Source organism: Anopheles marshallii, chromosome 2, assembly GCF_943734725.1.
Source record: "Anopheles marshallii chromosome 2, idAnoMarsDA_429_01, whole genome shotgun sequence".
In the NCBI taxonomy this organism is placed as follows: domain Eukaryota; kingdom Metazoa; phylum Arthropoda; class Insecta; order Diptera; family Culicidae; genus Anopheles; species Anopheles marshallii.
The window spans coordinates 77,674,716-77,696,735 of NC_071326.1; the positions used below are offsets into that span (position 1 = coordinate 77,674,716).

The window sequence follows — 22,020 nt, forward strand, 5'->3', positions numbered from 1 at the left end:
GGGCTGACCGATATCGAGAACCGTACGACGTTCGCACGTTGTGCTATGCTGGCCAACTCTCCACACTGCGAGGCGAGAAGTGTAGCAGCGAAGAAACGCATTATTGAATTGTGAAGACACGCGGTGAAGCGCATGTGGAGACGGGCGACCACTTCGCCTTCAAGTGTGGAGAGCGAGTAACGAAAAAAAAAAAAATTACAGAAACGGTGGATGAGAGCCGCATATCAGGGGAAGGCAACGAAAAAGGAAGGAAGAAAAATCTCATGCTCATGATTGTTGTGTGTTCGTTTTGTTTGCTGTTCCATCCCGTCCGATATTAGTTTGTTGCTGGCGTTGTGCAGCCGTTCAATTCCCGCGCAGCATCTCCCGATACTGATCTTGCTCGGCTCTCATGGAGGAGACCCTCCAAATACCGTATTGAGCACAGTTGACAAGTGAGAGTGATGCCGTGAGAGTAATGTAAAGCGAGCGAGCGTGAGAGAAAGTGAGACAACAATGCGAGAAATGTGGGAGACTTCCAAGAGCAGTGGGATGCTGGTGAAGATGCTTCGTGCTACTTCGTTGACTACTTCGTACTTTATTATCAGTCGTGTTCAAGAATTCAACAGTTTTAATTAAAGTTTTAATTTTTAATGCGTAAATTGCTAGTGATTGGGGTGTTTGTTTACGCTAATTAGTTTACAATAAGGGGAGCTTTATGGCCTTCAAAAAATGTTTCCATTTAACTATTCTTGAAACTTAATTTACTGAGGATTTTAGGCAAGGCGACGAATTTTAAACACTTTTGTTCATTCGACTTTACTTTGCTGTAGTTCAAAACAGCAACAAAGGTTCATAAACCATTCATATTCTTGCTGAGCTCCAGCGATTTATTCAGTTTCTCACGATTGTCACGGGATCTTTAAAACGCAATCCAAAACTCCTTCTCGATTCAAATGATTTATCTATAACACTTGTTTATTATATGCTTGCAAATTGCTTTACACCTATTGCTAATTAAAGCGACTACCATGAGGCATCCAATTAGCATCTGTATGCGAGCTGGACTTGAAGATGGCACTGTACATTTGGACTGCCATTACGCTTCTTGGTGACTTCGCTATATCTTCTCCTCTACTTGCTGTAAAGTACAGATGTGGTGATCAGTTGTAAATGAATCTCCTCATCCACGACCACCGCTTCGGCATTAATTTGTGCGCTAATTTTGATCTCGAAACGCACCGCTAAAGCGTGAGAGCTATTGAGAGGATACTGGCGTGTATGGGTGGGTGTATGTCAGCTAAGTATCAGCTAATTGTGCCGGGAACTTGCGACAAGCGTGAATTCTACACTACGAGCAACCTCTGTGTGTGTGTTGGCGGTTGCAGATTATTAAATTGATAGAAACGCTGGAAACGTTCACGTCTAATTTTATTCCGGGTAACGCGCTCAGAACGGAAGTTGGTTGGTTGGTTCGAGAGCGGTAAGTGCGGTTAAGTGTCAGAGTGCAATTTCTTTGCTAAAAGTGTCATCCATTGTGACGTACCTTGACGTGCCGTTAATTGATTTTGAGTGTAAAGAATGCGGATTGGCGATGGATTGTGGGTGCATCCAATGGCCCCGTTCCCTGGCCGGGCCTGGAACCTTCAACCTCGGGAAGGAAGCCTTGGAAATCCGACCGTCCGTGGAGGAAGCCACGCAATGGTGGTTTTAATTCGACCTGGGCTCTCGCTGTCGTTGTAAAAAAGAGGCCTTAAAAATTGTGCCCATACTCCTACACGGGTCCACCATTTTGCCTGCAAATTTGCCCTTCTCGCAATGGCGTCAATCGGTGCTGACAGGGTGGCATGACGCGACACACACGCGTCCTTTAATTGAATTAGTTGTCCACGTTTGTGAAAACGGCTCTCGTGCAAGGTGGCCGCGCTACCTGTACGCTGTTTGGTCTAAACATACTCGAACTTGTCAGAACCCGGTACTTTGCTCGCCCGCACACACTCTGAAACGGCAGTCATTTGACCGAAAGTGGACGGTGAGGAATCCGTAGTAATATTTTTCGGGCTCCGGGCTTCCTGGCAGACTGACCATGGCAGAAGTTTTCCAATTAAAACTCCATCCAAGTGGCACACGGGGAGTGGACGGCATCTGTGTCTTCTCCAGCGCCCAGTCACCGTGCAGGAGACGTCCAAGGACTCTAACAGCACAAACAAGAAGCAAAGGATTAGCAACCGATCCCACACTCCGCCCGGTTTGGTACATTTATCTTGCAAGTTAGTTTGTGTTAGTATTGCTTTTGTTGGGAAGAAAAATTGAAAAATAATTGAATCGATCCATAATACAATGCGGGACTGTTTTCCTTATAAATAGATATATTTTCTGCACCGAATCGTCTTATCTTGCCAGTAGAAATGGGGTTCAATTGGGAGTTTCCTTCATGCCACCAGGCAATTAAACTTTTGACATTCGCGTAATCGATTTCTCATTACGCTGCTGTTTTGTTCCCACGTAGAATAACAAGAACTAATTAAGAATAATTAATTATTGGAAAGATTCGAGAGCCCTGCAATGAGAAGGTGATGATGCCACAAAATGGAGTTTGTGAGGCAGCTTCTGTAAATTACCTCCAACGGTATCGGTGCGTACTGGTACTAGTAGTCGTCGTAGTAATAGTAGTAGTATACAGCAATGTACTGTTGCGCTTCAGGCAAAAAGCACACCGTTAACGGTTTGTTTTCCTTGGCTCCACAAGTTTACCGATAAGCTATTCCGCATGTAAGAGCGAACACCGAAACACTTCGGTTTCGGTTCTCTCGGGTTTAATACCATTTTTCTCGCTTTGTGGAGACATTTTCTCTAGCAATGGTGGAAAGAATTTCGATAGGAGTCTCCTGTGTGTGCGAGTGAGAGATTGAGAGTGCTAGGATGAAAAGCAGGAGACGAAGGATAAATCAAGCAGTGGTTGATGAGCGTTGCGTTAGGCGGACATTAATGCCGAAATAAATCTCCCCATGCGAATGTCCTGCTCCAACACAGCAGTACACTTGTTCGCTCTCCAGCCCCGACTACAGCTGTATGGGAGCAGAGCTCCAAAACAGTGCGTGTCAATTTCAATACACTCTCAAACACACACTCTCTCTCTCTCCCTGCTTTTTTTTTTCTTGCTATCCACAGCGAAGAGAGCGTGCCCCGTCGTTCGGATCGTTAGCAAGGCCTGCTGAGTCGCGTCAGTGTTTTGGTGCGTGTTAGTATCCAGCTAGTGTCCTGTCAGGTTCGTTCTCGTCTTCCCGAGCGGTGTACAACCCGGAGCAAAAACACCTGCTGGGTGCAAGCAAAAAAAAAATCAAGCATACCATAGAAACCAGTGTGTGTTAGTGCGTGTGTGTGTGTGTGTGGATGTGTGGTTGAGTGCGCCACTCGCAAAGGGTGTGCAAAGGAGAAGGTAGTGACGGGGTAGTAACGCAAGAGTAGAGTAAAACGCGAGTACCGCGCCAAGTTAGAGTGGTGCGTGTCGTTTGATTTTTATCCTGTCGGTGCAGAAAGCGATAGTGCGAAAAGGAAAGAAAGAGAGAGAGAGAGAGCAAGAGTGTGCAAAAAGGGTGCAATTACGGGCCAGAGATATACGGGTTGCGTTACAGGGGAAGCGTTACGCGCGAAGCGTTACTCACATCCATTACTGTTTGCCACAGCCTACTGTGTGTGTTCCGTGTGGTGAGTGAATTTGGCAAAAGAAGTAGTGCTTTTGTGTGCCCTCAGCACACAGTGGACCAAAACAAAACCGTCGACTCGGTGGTGAAAGAGATGGCGGACGACGATAACACGCTGGAGGAGATCCCGGAGGCGGAGAACAAGAATGCGCTCCGGAACCGTGGACGCAAGGGTGCGCTCAAGAAGAAGAACGTCTACAATGTCAAGGATCATCGGTTCATACCGCGCTTTTTCAAGCAGCCAACGTTCTGTTCCCATTGCAAGGACTTCATTTGGTAAGTGAATAGCGTAACGCATCGTAACGGGTTATCTGGGGTTTATACTTCTGGCATGTGCCGTGGGGAGGGTAAGGCGATTTAGTGTCAATTATGGCTAGCGGTTTACTGGAACTTCTTGTGTTCTTCAGTAAGCGTACGCTCCAGTGTGCAGCAGCGGTGTGACTTTCCACATCACGTTGCTCACGTTCCATGCGAGTTGTTAAGGGTCTGTTCCGCCGTGTGTTATGATTCATATGCAAAACTCTGAAGGGCACTAGCGGTGATGGTGGGGCAAAACATGTACACACGCGGTCCAAACCCACACTGGCCACTCTGGACGAGGTCTCCGCCTGTTTGTGATTGTCTCAGTCGGCGCAACACAGCACAATCAGCTACCGGGGACGGATGCCGGGATTTGGATGTCGGGTTTTGGTAAGGGTGGAGTCCCCCGGTACGGGGCCAGTAATAATTACTGTTGCGAGTCGTGTTAGTACGTTTTTTGTTTGTGTGAGACCCGATCCCCAACAACTGGAACATTTTCTTCATCATGGTTTAGTGCCACTCGGGCCGGAGGTAATGAGCGCGTCTGGTCGGTATGAGATTGTTTTAGGTCATGGTACTAACGTTGCCTGACGGTGATGTGTGATTTCTAGCATGTAGAACAGCATCGGACGTTAGGAACAATAAGGGGGGAAAAACGGGAAAACGGAAAGTCGGCGGGATGTCAGTGTTACAGCTGTTTGAAGCAGGCGGACACGCATTTCTGGATCGTTTTAATCAGTTACTCAAAAGTCATTAACCAACGCCCGCTTAACGACACTTTTAATAGTCCTCCATAATGGTGTGCCATAAAATCCCGAATTTCCAATCCAAAAAGTGTGCTCCAAAGAAAATCTGATACACGTCAACTTTTAAACTTCAGTCGCAAAAAGTCAATCAAAGTACAGCGGGACTTCCGTTGCTGTCTTCGGGATAGATCATACCGAAAATATGACACTTTAATTTACAGCTTGATTGAAATGGAGGTCGTGGTGGTCGTAAAAAAAATGTGCCATAAGCGAACGCACTGAATGAGATGGCCGTAAAGCCATAAACTGACACTTGTCACCTTATGGAGAGGCGGAAAATCGATTTCGGGTTTAATTGCCTATTGCTCCTTTCCTGCCCAAAGCGGGCGGTTGCCAGTGGGAAATGTGTCTTTCCATTGCGAGAAGATCCCGCATCCTAACGCGTACCGTTGGCCGTTCCGTTATCAGCTAATGAGTGGGAATGTATTTGATGGGTGGCCTTAGTGTTCAGTGAAGTGGGAAAAGTGTCACCACCCACCTACCGCGGGCAGTGTCGGGTCTGTTCACCCCCCGTGCTGTGGCTCGTGCTTCTCGTCCCGGCAGATTTCAGGTCGGAAGATAATAAATCACTTCGGGAGCGTTTTGGGGGCATAGCAGCAGGTTGCAAACAGGCGCTGGTCTCCCGTAGAGCCGACGCATGCTGTTGATTTCTCGGCGTTACACGGCGGGCAGGTTGAAGGTTTTTGGGGATAGGGTAATGGTGGCAGAACGGTGGTGTTAAATGTGTTGCTTACTGTGTGGGAAACAGGCTGGCACCCTTGGCAGGACATAACCATCAAGCACTTGGTGGCGACGGTTTTGGACGTTTGAAGCTTACCTTTTTTTTATAAAAAAAAGTTTGTGACTATAATGAGGGAAGAAGGTTCTCGGTTCGGGTTGCCGCGAAATGGAATAAATGAGGCATATTAATTGTCGTGAGTTTATTAGCACAAATCAACAATCTTGTGCTCGAGTCTATTCAAATGTAGCTGCTTTGCGGGGGACGATGAATAATGGTGTGAGATTAAAATTTAAGCTGCGTGTTATTCTATTCATCGCTGATGAATTATTTGCTCACCGAGTGAACAATTAGACATGGAACTCACGGTGGTTATTCAAACACACGCAGCGTTTGCTCCTTTTTTTAACCATTCTGCCCTGCATAGCGTTGTTAAATTTTGAATTCAAGCCCACGCCTACGATTATTATCGAATTAGTGGTTTTCTAATCATCGTTGCTGCTGTTTTTTTTTTGTTGCTGTGTGCTCCGCTTCTTCGCCCACTAGTGTCGAAGCCGTAGACAAGCAGCAGAAGCAGCAAACCAAAGCTATTAGGGAGCCTGGTAGCCGGTATCGACCAGAACGAAACGATCCCCCGAGTCACGCTGATCCGATAATGGGCAAATCGGAAGCCATGCAACGTAAAAACGAATGGCTTAGATATTGCAGAGGGTTTGCCTTTCGGAGGTTACCTTCTTGGTCACGTCAGCGGGACGGAAAACAAATTGGGAAGAGCTTTTAATTGACCTAAAAGCCCTCAACCAATCGAAATTGTTGTGCATGAGAGTACAATTTCGCTTTGCAGAATTATATATTTAATGTTTATTTATTTTAATTATGACAGTTCTTCTTGTTGAAGCGAAAACGAGATGCGTATAATCGAGAAAATCATTAGGACATATTAAATCATATATAATTTTACTACATATTGGAAGTGGCCGCCTGAAGGTATGCAATATTAATATCTTTTTTTGCCATAAATTCATCGAAAATGTAGGAGTGCTACTGAAGGTCGTAACGCAACTTGGAAGAATATGTCACCGAAAGGTCATCAAGTTCTCCGTACACCATCAAAAGTGATATTAATATCAGAGATTGCATACTTGCAGGCGTTTCGTGCTAAAGCAGCTACTCGCAAGATTTTTCTCGATAAGCGCACCATATTTTGTGTCCGTTTGTGTCCATTTTACGACCAATAGCTATTGCACGAACTGTTACCACGCATCTCGTTCGCTGTTCGTCAGCAACTGTTAACAGCTCATTTTTGTTTTCTTTGTTGCTGGACATCAATTCTGACAAAATGAGCTCGATCGTATAATCGATGACATGTTCTTGTTAATATCGCATGAGAACGGACAACGCATCTCCTCCGATGGGTGTTCTGCTTAATGAGCGAATCAAACATTTGCCCACCAGAGAAAAAAAACCGAGTTTGGGCCAAACAAGAGATGACAGTGGGTGATTATCACCTTAATGATGCCGACAAGCGGCCGAACCCGAAAGCACAGCAAATAATCAAATTGTGCTTTACGGTGTTCGGCTGTCGCTTGTTTTTTTGGTACCCCGAATCATGCTTCCTTGTATTCGATTTTGGACACAGCACAGATTGTTGTTTCTTTTTCTGTGTATTTGTGTAGCAGAAAGATGTAATTAAAAATATCGATTTTCTCGCCCCAAAGCACCCGATAAAAAGGGTGCAAGAACACAGGTAGGCGTTGGGTACCCGTCTGTGACATGGTCAGAATGCTTTTCGCAGCTTCTAAAAAAGGGGTTTGCGAATCGCACTCAACACACGCACACGTGCACGGTACACACAAACGAACGGAGCGAAAAAGCAGCAAGGTCCTCGTTTGTGCATCCCGTGCAGCCAGCGTAGCGTCCACCAGACTTTTCCCATTGTGCGCTTTCCCATCAACGACAATCGATTGAATTAAGCTCGCGTGTCACGTCCCCGTGTGCCGGTAATTGCTTCATTAATTAGCACATAATTGTTTCAGCTCAGCGCGTCCCGAGCTGCAGCTGAACGAAAGAATTGACGAATATTATTCGGTACGGTAAAGTATGGCCGGGTATTGGTCTTGTGGCACAGGCGACAAAAAAGATAACAAACCATTGCATAGCTTTAGGCGTTTACTATCATCTGTCAAAGTGACAGCTGACGTTGGAGCGATAGCGGGCTAGTAGCATAACGCCTAGTGCCGGACGGGAGACGGTTCGTAACGCAGGGTGTCCAAACGCAAATCCACCCCCAAAACCGGGGGTGCGCACACGTGAAGAGGAAGAACGGCCAGTAAATAAATTAATGATGGCCATTCGGGGTAGTTTCGCGTACGGCACGTATGTGTTGGTATGTGTAAATAAGTTCCTGCTTTCCGCCCGTTACAGCACACCCGTTACACACCGCTATTGGCGTACGGTGAAATTACCGTGTACATACACATATATTGTTATGCCCGTTTGGTTCATTATTCAAAAGGGATTTGAGGCGTAGTGGAGTGGATTTTTTTCTTCCCTCTTTTGCCACCGTTGCATGCCACGAGCACATTAGCCAACGTTCTGCGTTTTTGTTTGTGTGTGTGTGTGCAGTTGTACGTGTTTCTTCTGCACATTTTGCATATTGATTGCTTTTGTTCGCCTATTGATGGCGTGAAGGGTGTAAATATGTTGTATATAATTGTGGAGGATGTTTGTAACTCTTGTTGGGTGAATGGCTCAAGAATTGTTCGAATGTTGCGAATGTCTCGAGTCTGCCCTATTTCCCAATGCTTATTCTTCTTGGAGAGCGTGCAGTAAATCGCTTTTCCCGCTCACAGCTAGCGATCCACGTCCATGGTTGTGTGATCAAGCATCACTTTACGTATACAGTGTTCGTCTACGGGCACAAGACACTCCAGTGTCCCGTGTTAATTCGAATGATTTAATTCATTTTTCACCTTATCACGATGGTTTGGCATCGCACCGGCACCATTCTGGACACACGCTTGGTGGGCGTTTTATTGTCCCCCTGTCAGGTTGGTCTTTATTGCCGATTGCACCGTGCGCGACCTCCGGTGCGGGGTGGGAATTTGTTCGGTTTTCGACGATTTCTTGATGCGGCGCGCTTGTAAGGAGGCTTTTGCCGGGTGAACAATATCAACAAGTGCACGACAAAACTCATTACAATTCACCGTCATCTGGCGGTTTGGTTGGACAGTTTTGGAAATGAATTAAAAGCACACAATAAAAGCGTGCTTGACTAGCGTTGGGCAGTGCTGGATCTGCTTGCATGAAGGTTTATTTTTGTTTTGCTGCAAATGTTTCGTTTTACGATCCATTTAAACGTGTGACATGCCGGGGGAAAACCATTCGCTTGTAAAAGGTTTACAGGCACAACTTGTGATTGAAAAGTAGTTTAATGTGCAGATAAAGAAAAAAAAAACGGTCCCATCTCCCCAAAAAAGGGACTGTGGAAGCGCTAATGCAAAAACCGCATCGAAAGGGCTCGAGTTGGGTGACGTTCGTCACGAACCGTGGTCCGTAAAAGGGGGCCAAAAATTGCAAGAATGATTTAACAGCATGTAAACGGCGGGTTATAAACCGACGCGAAACGGTGCACTGCAATGAAACAAGTTGAATGGTCAAGCTGCAAGTTGCAAATTGGACATACGAAAAAAAAAAAAAATGAAAAAGCAATCGAAGACGCTAAATGAAAGTAAGCATCGCAACGAGCGAAATGATTTGAATAAAATGTCAGCCTCATGCTTAAACGGACGACATTTAAAAGGAAAAAGGTTGCCCCGGTCCGGATGCTAAGTGACAAGACAAGATGCTACCGAAGCGGGAGGGGAGAAGGGGCGCAAGGGGTGGTTATTGTGAAGCAAAGCGAATGAAATTATCGCTGGGCATGGGCAACGCAAAGACAAAGGCCAACCAAAAAGGGCTCAACAGTGGCCCTGCTACTCGGGGATGTTTTCTGTGCCGCTGTAAAGAAGGAGATGAGTATTTCTGATGTTACTTTCTGTTGGATGCTTACTGTTCGGACGAAAAACCATGTGAATTATATTGCTGTTTTCTTGGGGACTGTTTCAATTGCCAGTGATTTCTCGTGCTTCAAGTTGGCTTTATTTGGGGACATTCGCAATGGAATGAGTTTGTGGTAGGAATTCAAAGAATTTTCGAGTATTTCTCGGGAAAACAGGTGATAATTGGGAAGTGCGTTTGAAGTTTGTAGACATACGGCTTGGCCGTCTTTCTTGAATAAAATTTGAGAAAAATCGATCAAAGTTACGAAAGTTAACTTTAAATTCAATTCATTTGAAACAATATCTAAATCTGATTATAAAAATACAGGCAGTCCCAGAGATACGCGGTTCCTCTTATTCGTGGATTAGGAGATACGCGGTGTTTAGAAATTTGACAGCTGAATTAATTTATAGCACAAAATCTAAACAAAACGTGTAAAACTGGTCTAAAATACTTTACTTTGTCATATAAAACATTTGATTTTAATGTTTCTTTGTTTGTTTCTTTGTTTTAACTTTTGTCGAGTATCTGGCCGAAGCTTTCATTAGGAAAACAATATACACCTTTTGTCCTAGGCTTAACTTGCCATTTGTATGGGGAGCTGTGAGCGGATAAGCCTGGAACTGGCTTAGTGTATGATTCCGGCTAATGTTGTCAGTTTTACCAACAAATGCTCGCTTTAAAATTTGCAAGGTGTAAACTTTCTGTCAATTGTTGTTCTTTCCGAGGGATCATCACAAAGAGGTAGAAGGTTAAATTTTCCTTGTTTAGAGCGGGAGTCTAGCGTTTCGTTTTTCCGGACGAGATACTGTTTGTGCTACAGCAGCCACATGATGCCAAAGACTTAGTCTCTAATTAAAATAGGTGAGAAATGTCATGAAGTTGGCCCATTTGCACTCTGCCCAATTAAAATTTAGTAGTCGAATGTATATGGTGGGAGCGGCAGAAAATCCTTTATTATGAGCTAAACTCAAATATCTTTTCTCACATGAATTCGAGTGCCAAAATAGTCTCAAAAAATAATGATTAGTAAATACTCCCAACTGTTTGTTATTAACATTATTAAATGAATGGGAGGAAAATTTAACTAATTCACGAGAAGTAGTTCGATAAAGCTCGTTTTACCATCCTGAAAAGTTGAAATTCTATGGTTTGCATGAATGAAAAGATGTTTTTCCATTTTTTTTAATAAATGGAAAATGTCTTGAAGTTAACCCATTTTGGTCACCCCACCTCTGCACAATCGAAATTTAGTAGTCGAAAGTATTTGGTGGGAGCGGTTGGAGATCCAGTATTATGAGTAAAATTTAAAGCAGTCTATCTTCTCATATGGGTTCGATGGATGAAGAAGTCTAAAAAATAATAATTAGTAGACAAACTTGATGATTTTTTTTACACCAATCAACAACAATGAATGGGAGAAAAACTTAACTAATTCACGAGAAGTAGTTTAATACAGCTCGTTTTACCATCCTGAAAAGTTGAAATTCTGTGGCTTGCATAAATGAACAGATGCCTTTCCATTGTTATCTTTTTTTTTTCGCCATAAAGAGAATACACTGTTGCACTACCCTGACCACCGTTACAAGCTGAACAAAGAAAAATACGTCCGTTTCTGAAACTGTGAAAACATTACAGCTGCCTGTCGCATTCAGCAGAAGGGATAGAGTATTGACAGCAAAAAGCTCGCAGCGTCAATATTTCGTTGGTGGCCGTACGTGCTCCAGTAAGCGACGTGGATGGGTGGCAAACCGGCCACAATACACATTCTACCGATGCTGTCCGTTACGCCCGAAAACGTGAAGAAGTGGAAGTGGATCATGTCTCACGATGGTGCTTTATCAGGCCAGATGACACAAAAAAAAAAAAACAGGATCGGACGTTAAAGAAAGGAGTAAAAGGCGTCCTCTAAACGGGCCGAAAGCTGGGCCCCGTGCTGGGCATTTATAATGGCATAGACGGCAAACAGCCACCAGCCAACTACACAACCGACCCCAACGAACTGACAGTGAAGCATCAAATCAATTTTCCGAAAACAAAAGTGTAGCAGTGTTTCCCTTTGGTTCGGTGATTTCTGCACGGTACGTGTGATGTCCACACGAGGGTTTTTTTTTTGTTGTTGCTTCTCTCTTGCAAACCCGGGATGGACCCCGGGGCTTGGGAACCATTATCCGGACCATCGTCATCTCTGGCGGTGGCGTAGTATGTAGCACAGTAGCACATTGTGGTCGCTTTTGTGGCGTACCGCAAGGGCGAACCTTGCCCCGTCGGTTCGAGCGTACCCGGAACTGAAGGAATTTTCTGCACGGGAGCAAGGTTTTTCCCGGCTTCTCGGCGCTCCCGCCCGTTTGCTTTCATCGCATCGCTGGTTAGAAGTTCTTCTTGCTAAATGGCCTTTCAATGAATGCGGTGTCCTGTTTGTGGAGCTTGTACGACACACAGACACACACACACACACATACAAGGTACAAAATTGCAGCCGGTCATATGTGCGCTACACGGCTTCGAAGAAGCGAGAAGCGTTATGTTCTCCATCGTTGAATGTCCTTTTCCATGGAAACTCTCCCGCTGCGGAAGAGCCGAAACAAACAGATGGGTTGTTGGATTGAGGAAGACACGCTAGCGTACAGTAAAGCGGAAATGGACAGTGCAACATGATGACTATTGCTACGTATGTGGTCGTGTGTGTGTGTGCCCGTGTGAACCTTCCAACAGTGGATGCAACGCTCTTGTTTCATTCGCTTTGTTTGTTTTTGTTTTGGAAGGCCCATGGTCGGGAAGCGGGGTCGTACTTGAAGTCTGCCGCGCAGGCAATCGATATCCCCATTTTCCATCGACACTGTAGCACGCTTTCGGTCAGCCGTTTTTCATCGTGCTTCGTGAGGCCAGTCGGAGGCATATCAAACCGTTGGTAGAATATTTCATGCTAGAGCTAGCGGTTCCTGAAAGATGGTGAGAAAGCATAAGTGCTACCGCAAGCAAATTATGTTTTATTGCGCCACAAGGTAGGCAATTAAACGAATTCTAAGGTCAGCAAATGTTTGTTTTTTTATAGTGCGCCTAAAAGTATGCTATGTACGTTACAAAAGGAACGTGTTTAAGTACGTTCGTTGGAGATTGATTTATTTGGGACACAATAAAAATGAATAGATAATGAAAACAGTGAGTTTACACATTATAAAAGTATCAACATTCAACAACACTAAAGTAAAGGTGTGGTAATTCGAAACGAGTAGCTAACGTTTGCCTTGCCAAAGCAAAAACCATCATCAATCGATAAGCAGACACACACACCTTTTGTTCGGGCGTTTGTTGGGTTGTGGCAAAAGTTTTAATAACTTTCCACTCCCCGCACTGCCCGTCGCTCTGGGGATAAGTTCATTAAAACCTGAGCTAACAGTTTGGTTTTTGTGGCACGCCCGGCCTCGGGGAAAGTTTTATCAAACCTCTTTTGGGGCGATAAACGGGAAACGACGGAAATGGTCTGGCGAGTTTTACACAGTTTCTATCGTGGTTCGTCTGCTCGGTGTGTTGTGAGTACGGTGCAGTACGATGCAGCACAATGCCACCGTGCTGACCTCAATTTTAATGTGCAAGCCCGTCGTCGGGCAAAAAAAAAGGGTGTCGTCGGAGAAGGGTGGATTCGTTGTCCTTGTTTCCAGAACAACTGGTGCTGGTTTCTGCCGTACCGGAACTTCCCGTGTGTCGACGTGGCTAAATGGTGGATTGTTGTTGTGCCGCACCGTATGTGCATCTGCGCTGTCTTTCGGTTGAGATGAGATTGTGCCTCCGCTTCCGGTTACGCCGTGAATCCGATGACCTCAACCTTGCCGAGCAGGCAAATTAAACTGTTGAACATGGTGATTGCCAACCGGCGGGATATGTTCCGTGGGTAAGCGGTGCAGCCGTCGAGGAGGACGCTGCTCGCAATCTAAATCTAGCGAACAAGCACTTGAGTTGCGGTGCTACCTTGCGCTTCGATCGTTCGATACACATTAAGAGGCGTGATTATGGGAGATATTTTGTTGTTGTTGTTTGCTCCTCGACACGGGCATCCATTTCTTCGCGTGCGGGATAGTGTGCATCCTTGTTGCGAGTTGCATTTCCGCACGAGTGTATCGGTCTGACGTCAGCGACGTGTTGCGCTAACGCTGCGCTGGCATAACCGCTGGAAGACATTTACCCGAAATCGGTTCCATCTACCCCGGGGATGACATTGCGGTCGTGTTCATGATTGACGACCCTCGCTGGTTGTCGCTGGAAATCGATGGACAGGCTCTGCGGTATCTGCTGAAGAAGACATTAGCGGGAGTCGCTTGGATGCTCAGTAGTCCAATGCTCAGTAGGAGGGAAAAGACTTGGCCAGGCACCACCAGCCAACCTGTCAACCGTTGTGAAATCTCGCACCCATACCCGGCAGAACGATCTATCTTGCTATCTTATCTCCGTGCACTGGCGAGGTTTTCCATGCTGCACGAGGAAAGCACCATTAGCACCTGCACCGGTTTTTTTTTTACAGGAGGCAACGAGAAGAATAAAAAAAAACCACCACCAAGGGGTCGATAAGTCTCGTGGCCACACTCACTTGCCGTCGTTTGTGGCCTCGGCCGGCAGGGTACACGCTCGGCCGGGGATATTAATCAATGTCGGATCTTATTTCATTATACATTATCCATTCCCGAGATGAAAGTAGCGCACACCGGCTGGATCTGCGGGTTTCACTGCGGTACCTTGTGCGAATACGTTCTCGGCAATGCCGTGTGGGTGTGTCCTACGGCCAGGACTATAAATAGCGTCAAGCGGAGTAACATCTTCCATCAATTAACCCCGCACGACCAGTAGGTGTAGCGCAAGTCAATCGTTGATTGGTGGTTTGTTTGCCGTCGATGAGGGCAAATATTATTACTAGCGAATGTTTGTTTCCTTTTTGCAAGATTATTTGCATAATAAGCACGCACATTAATATATTTGGGACATGGATATAAATTAGTTAGATTAAATTAAAAAAAGAAAGAAAGGAGACCCCATTCATACGTTGACCGTTAAGGAATTTTTAGAGTGATCCTGGTGGTGTTGTGTTTAAGGAATCTTTTGAAGGGATTTAGTTCAAGTGTAACTTTTGTTGAAGAGCATTTTGAATCAGGAAACGATTCTTGAAAGATTCTTGAACAACTAAGGAATCTTAACTTGCTTAAAATCATTAAATATTTAAAGTTTCGTTAGTTTTTAAACTGAGATCATTGAATATCTCTGAAGAATTAAAAATTGAACTGGACTAGTCAATATATTCATAAACCTTTTTAAGGAATTATTAATCTTAGGAAATACACGACAAACTTCTCCAGACTCTCCGATGTTCTAGAATGTATCTTTATTCTTGAAAGATTTCTGATTCTTCTTAGCAGAGGTAAAGAGTCATTGATGTATTTGAAAGATTCAATATAGAGTCATTGATGTATTTCAAAGATTAATTTTAACTCTGAACGGATTTGATTCATAGTGACTCAACACTAGATAGCAAGATAGATAGATTATTCATCAGGGCCTCAAGTAATGCAGTAATGAATGTTCAAACTTCAAAAGTCTCAAAAGAACCTCCGAAATTCTATAAATCCTGGGTGTATCTTTATTCTTGGAAGATTTGTGATTCTTCATAGTAGCTCACTAGATCCCTAGAACGGAATTATTAATTGGGGTATTATGAATTCAACTAATGTAGCAATGAAGCTTGAAGTTTACGGAGTTCTGAAATAAAATCTAGTGGATACAGTGTCTAAACGATGCTCTCATTACCTTTTCACATCGCCTCACAACTCAGACATCTGGAAGTTTAATTTCATTCAAAATTTTCCGCAAATCCGCAAAGTTCTCATCCAAAATATTGTACACAAATTCGATTTCAATAACCGTAGATTGCGGCATGCTTATTAGGTGTGCCGAATGTTGTGTGCCTCGCTGATAGATTGATAATCATCAGCACGGATGGGTGAGCTTTCGATTGAGTTCGAAGCGATTGGAGCAAGTAAAAAAAAAAAGGCAACCCAACCAGAAGTCATGTGGTTGATCCTAAAATTAACTTTATTACCGTAGCGCTCATCGTTCACCAGCACTCTTATCGGGTACCGTGCAGTAGCCTGAACGGTAAAGTTGAACGGTAATGAAAATGCCTCGCCAACTTCTTCCCGCTCTTCCGCCTTATCTGGCGCGAAGGTGCGGTGCGGGTCACCAAAAATTGCGACGCGGCCAGGGTTGGTAGGGTCCTATCGATCGAAAAGCCAAATATCTTCCAACCGCAAATGCTTCCCTCGTCGTGTACCATCTTGGCGCACAGGATCATTACATCTCCCTCCTAGCCCTCCTCGAACCTTCGCCCCTTCGAAAACCCCTCAAGGAAAAGGTAAAGATGATCCTGCAACGCTAGCGGCACTGCTGTTCGCTGGCTTTTAACGATAAACGGTTAAAGCTGGGACCGTTTAGGTTGCATGGAGGTTGGGCGACGGCACCTGAAGCAGATCCGAAAAACCCCGGCACGGTGATTTCCTCCAGGGGAAGCTTACTGGTTTTACTACCATCTCGAAACCATATTCTTGGAGGGCGCATTTTTTACGCCCGACTGGGCGCCTCCATTTACGAGGGCGAAAGCCTTTTACCGTGCCGAGATCGATACCGTTCGCCCGGGCCCATAGGCTTTACCTTTACCGCGGCCTGTTGTTGTGTGTGCTCCTGCAGTGCCATTCGTGACCGGGGCACTAACACACCGCTGACGACCACGTCTGATACCGTGATCTGATTTTCTCGTGCATGGGTCTCGTCCCTGCCCACATACGCAGCTGCTAGGCCCTGTGGCTTTAGGGGATAGTTACCCCAGGATCAGGTTAACCGGAAGCAGTGCTACCAACCGAAATTTCAGGGCCAAATTGCCTCATCCCATGAGGGTATGCTCGTACGTGTGTGTGTGTCGATAGCTCCCACCAACGATGGCAGACAAAGCCACAGAGCACACCGATCGATTCCCATTGAACTTGCGGTAGCGCAAGTGCAAGGAAGGAGGAAAGCTTAGAGCACCGTAATGATGGTTACAACAAAATGGCCATCACACCGCAAAGCAGGATGGCAGGAAGCGTCCACCGTGACCGCGCACCGTTTAACCGCTGGACAGGTGGGTAGGGAAGGGCCGAAAATGTACCGGGTTGTACGGGTTGCAAACGGAGCCAAGCAGAAGGTCAGAAACCTTAATCACCGAAATGTCCAACAATCTGTACAGCCCGGTACAACCGGACCGGTGGTTTGAGCACGCTACACTATCTGTCTATCCGCTCTGGTGGTCTGGTTTTTTAGCTGACAACCGATAATAACGACGGTAACAACAAGCCGACAGAGCCGAAAAAAAAAACATGATGGTTGGGAAATGTTGAAAAGGTGACCCACCGGGGAACTGACCACATGCGTAAATTTTTCGGAAAAATGGGGAAATATATTCACTTTTAGGGTGTTCGGCCCCATTGCCCATGGTCGGTAGCGGAAAAACGAAGGCTTTACCGATGGTTTTTTGGACAGGTTGGAGAGGCCGTTAGGACTTGAACCAAAAAAAAAAAACATAATGGCTCATAATGTGTGTGGTTTAGCTGAACTGTCTATTTTAGTGAGTTTGGATTTTTGAAGTTCAAGGATTTTCAACAACAAAAAAAAATGTAACAGCGAATAACATACAGGTTTCGGTATTATTTATTTTTGTGGTAATGTTTTGTTTATTTGCCCCTTTTAATAATACTCGCATAGATTTTTTGGTGAGAATTTCGGTACTGTTTGGTGGTTTAATTCATCATACATGTTTACTGAGTATACTGAGAGAAAACAATGGAGAAATCACCACCGACCACTACCTTCATAAGCTGTAGAATAGCCAAACTGTAAGATCTTTGAGGATTTTGGTTCGGAATCTACACAGTAAAGGCAAACTGTTGGCAATAATCGGGCAGATTTAGTGCTCTGAGATGATTTTCGGGGTCCATTATCCTGACGACAGTGTTTGTTTTCAGCTCTAGAACACTGGAAACATAACCTCATCAACGTCGGACATCTTATTAAAATGCTTCATTTTGATATTTGTCAATCAGCGTGGAATCCTGCCAGCGTTTTAACCTCATAATGTCATTCTCCAGACTTCGGTGGTTGAGTCACCTAATGAGACAGACGGATCTCGTCAACCCTGGTCTGTTTATGGCGTTTTAAAGACGGTACGGAAAGGGATGAATTGCAATCAAAACGAACAAATGAAGTCACCGAACCGAGAGCTTCCCACAATTTTCTTCATTTCTCCAGCAGGGTCAATATTTTCGCTTCATTCAACAGCGTTACATAGGTAACGGTGGCTCAACAGCACACTCTGAACTCTAAAGCACGTGAGGAATTAATCATTCAACAGTTTGAAAAGAAGATACAAGAATGCGCAAAACACGCAAAATATGAAAGACAATCGATAACGTAACGTACGTTTGCTGCAATCGCAGCAACAACAGGTTTCTTTCGCCTGACACCGCCGCACACAGGGGCACTCAATCAAACTGCACGCCAAATCCATTCCACCGTGAGCGTAGGAGGCCGTTGCTTTTAGTTGCTTGTTTTTTTTTCTCTGTGCTGTTATTTCCCTGCGCGCTGTGCGAAGTTGTACAATCCGTGAAGGTTGTGCACACAGATTTATTGCAGCGAAAGTGTGGTCTAGTGCGAAATCCCGACCCGAGCGGGTGGCAACCATGGGAGTGGTGTGGGAGCAAGATGGTATATATGTATTGGGTGAGTTGAAGCTGAGATCAAGCCGAACTACAGAGTTCGGTGTTGGCAAATAGTGACGTCATCACCCAGCAGGACATCTTTTCAATCTGTCGGTTGACCTTTCGCAGGGCAAGGAACATCATGACGTACCAGAGAGTTGCGTCTGTGTGTGTCTGTGTGTTTCGCTACATAACCAAACAAAAACAGTAAATAAGCAAGCATGCGGAATGACAAAACCTTCTCGAACAGATATTTATCCGAAAGCGGCGCGCGGTAGCTTGCCATTTTTCCTACTCAAAGCTTTCCCCACGGGTCGTCACGGGTCTGGGTAATGCGCCCCACCGAGAGGGTGGGAAATATGGATGGCTTTGTTTCAACTAGCTGCATGTGTACTTGAGTTGTGTGTAGGCCACGCAGCGGCAGCCGAAGCATGACACAAAACCCGGACAAACCGGGCATCACATTAGGATGAATGTGGGCAATAACATTTTTCTTCATAAACGAAGGATTTTATGATGATGTTTTTTTTTTTTTTTGTTGCGTTTGTGTGGTGGTGGTGTATGTTTTTTGTGCTGCCACCATCTTCCAGCATCTAGGGAAAAGCTTCATTTCTTTTCGCTTTTATATGTTTGCCGTTTGTTGTGACATGTTGTTTCCATCTTCCATGCTTTCTCTTTTCACTCTCTACTGCCATTTTCGGCACGCTGTTGATTTGATTGTATTACAAACACATTAATTCAATCGACGTGCCCTGAAGGAGTTGTTTTCATTTTCGGGCATAAAGCAACAGACGAATAGGGACCTAACTGCTCTGCTTTGATTCATTTTGGTTCGCGGAGATTGTGGGGTCAAAGCAAAAAAAAAAGCCGAGTTGATGGTGAGCATCCTTTTTATTTATGTTTACCCCATTTATTTATCTTAATCTTTTGCGTTCCTGCTGTTCCGCGATTTGTGGAGGTGTTTTTCGGGTTTGCCTTGCTGGGTGGGGACCGACAACACTCCCTGTTCTTGCTCGTCTTTCGGTGCTGTTGTTTTAGTTGTTGCGCCGTCTCCAGTACCTTCTCGAGCGGGGCAAATTTTTGTTTTTGTTTTAGCTCATCCGCTCATCAGTAAATGTCAAATTTAAATGCAATAACGGCACAACATTTCTCGGAAAATATTGGTCCGCAACGAGCATAAAGGTCATCGAGGATGTCGCAAACCGAGCGCCTAGCAGTGTTTTCGGGAGAGTGGGCCCACGATTGTGCGCCGGTAGTTTTCCTTTCGCGAGTAGGTTTCGGTTTTCCAGCGCACGTGCATGTTGCGTGTGGGTTCACAACACAATTTTGGGGACGGTGCGGGGGACGATCGAGCGGTGCTATCGGGCCGAATGAAACCAGAAAAGACGTCCCATGTGGCGGTGGGGTTTTGTCCGCAGGCATACAGATGAGGACATTTTCTCCTCCGTTGCGGCAACAGATGGATTGTGGTGGAGCGGTGCGTGAGAGATGACCTTTATATTTCGGGGAAGAAAAAAAAAACACTGATACCTTTACTCATTAGTGGTTGAAGTAGATGTGTCTGTGTATGGAAAGGAGAACACCTCACCTTACAATCGGACGTGCATCAGATTCCTCTCCGGCCCGATTTTGCTTCGGTTTGCTTGGGCAACCTGTTGTGCTCGTTCGGTGGAACTGCTATCGGCTGACTATCTAGCTGGTGGACTGAACAAGATTTTTTGCTCCGCTCCACTGCTCGGCACTCCCGTCAGCATGTTACAAACGGCACAGATAAATCTCGCGAACGTTCCCAGCCGGTACACTCTGCTTCGCATCGGGCGCTTCGTTCCATCTGCCGGAAAAGGATAAGGCAGCAGCAAAATAGCACGTTGATGGAAAATTCCAAACAACATTCTCTCGTACTGTACGGCAGGGATTGAACGACTGACCGTCGTGCGGGCCTTTCTTCGGACGCACACAAACGGTGCATGGGAACGCAAATTCCTCAAGCTCATTGCCGAACGGTTTGCTTCTTGGGTGACCGAGCCGGGCAAGATGTTTGCCTCGGTAAATGAGTCCGTTCCGGTATATTCTGGAATACCGATGATAATGAAATGTTTACCGTTCCTTGAAGAAAAAAAAAACAAGGAGAGCGTCCTTGTTCCTTGAAGACCGTTCCTTGAAGAAAAAAAAGAGGACACACAAACACCATTCAATGGGTATCTTCCAATTCTTGACCGTGCAGGATGAGAGATACTGGTGGAAAATTGGTACCACCTACGATGGGATGCTGCCTTTCGTCAACCACCATCAAACCATCATTCATGTGCTGAAAGTTTCGTTTATTTACGAGCGTACGAGCGTGCCATTGCTCACTACGGGGATGGATACGAGCATTGCTCCAACAGCACGATCCCATTGTCCGAGTTGCAGAAGAAGCCGGTGACTTGTTAGGAATTCATTAGAATTATCTTGAATCGTTTTTTCACCTACTCCACTGGTGCACCGTTGGCAGACTTCCCTCCTTGGCTGGAACTGCTCCGGATTCCGCGAGTGAGGGCTTCCGGCAGGAAAAGCGAGCAGTTGCGGAGAATTCGATATCATGTGACGCTTTTTTCCCGCACCCTCTACCGCCAGCCCATCGGGTGTGGAGGTGTGTATTTGATTTGGCATGGTTCAGCCAGCTTCAGCATCGGTGATTGTGGAATCGAGCCGCGTTCAAGTACTGCAGCCCACTCGAAACCCACTTGGAGGATGTCACCCGATTTTGCACAAAAACCGGTAAATCAAGAAAGTGCTTGAGATTTAGATTACGTACCCGGTTAGTGGTGGGTTCGGATATTGTGCCGTGATTGTGGAGTGGAGTGGAGTTTGCCGGCTGGGAAATCATAGCTATCGAGTACCCGAAATCGAGTCGGGAACCGTCCTACTGAAGATCGGTATCAGTAATCAATTTGGTTGAATGTGCCCCTCCCCAGGCCCGTTGGGTGGCGGTGTGGCGGGGAAGAGATGCGGGAAACGCTCTGGGCGAGATGATCGGAGCTCGAATTGTGCCAGTAATGGCTAGAGTAATCGAAACCGATTTAGAAGCTAGGTGTGCCACCGTTGTGGGTTTGCAATTACAGTGCTACAACGAGAATCGGTCGGCTTGTTGCTGGGGGTCAATCAGTTGGGAAACGGAGTTCCAGCATTTCTTGTAGGGGTGGAGAAATGGTAGGTATTTTTTCATATTCCAAGCAACAAATGGAAGAGTTGAAGTGATATTAAGTTATTACTACTAACATACCATTTTGTTCTGCCTGTCGAGCCCTTTCCCGTGCTCCGTGTCGTGTTGCTCCATGATTTAAGACATGGTTTTGTGTCGTGCCTTCTATTTTTAGCCCCTTTGATCTCGAATGCCCTTGGATGTTGGACTGCTCTCCTGCCACGGCTCATGCGATGGAAGGAGCTGACATGACGGGGGTGGTTGGTGGAGCCTTAAATGGCAAACACGATGGTGGAGCGATATGGAAATAGCTTGTGCTCAGTCACAGGAATGAAATAACGCTGCTGGATTGGATATCATGTTCTGGTGGCACAGCAAAAAAAAAAAACAAACTCACACACACAGAGGCAAACTTCTCATCACAAGGACAGCACTGGTTTTTGCTGCGGATCTAACCCGGTTCATTGGTGAGGACCGGTTCCCATAAGTCGAAAAAGCGCGGGGCAGATATTCTATT

General features: G+C 45.5%; 1 protein-coding gene across 1 annotated transcript in view; it reads left to right on the forward strand.

Moving 5' to 3' along the window:
• Positions 1 to 3,777: 3,777 nt before the first annotated feature.
• LOC128706686 (protein kinase C, brain isozyme-like) overlaps positions 3,778 to 22,020 on the forward strand; it is a 59,527-nt gene continuing 41,284 nt past the window's right edge. The window contains exon 1 of the mRNA XM_053801625.1: positions 3,778 to 3,959. Within this exon, the coding sequence (XP_053657600.1) occupies positions 3,778 to 3,959 (182 nt within the window). The remainder of the gene's footprint in view (positions 3,960 to 22,020) is intronic.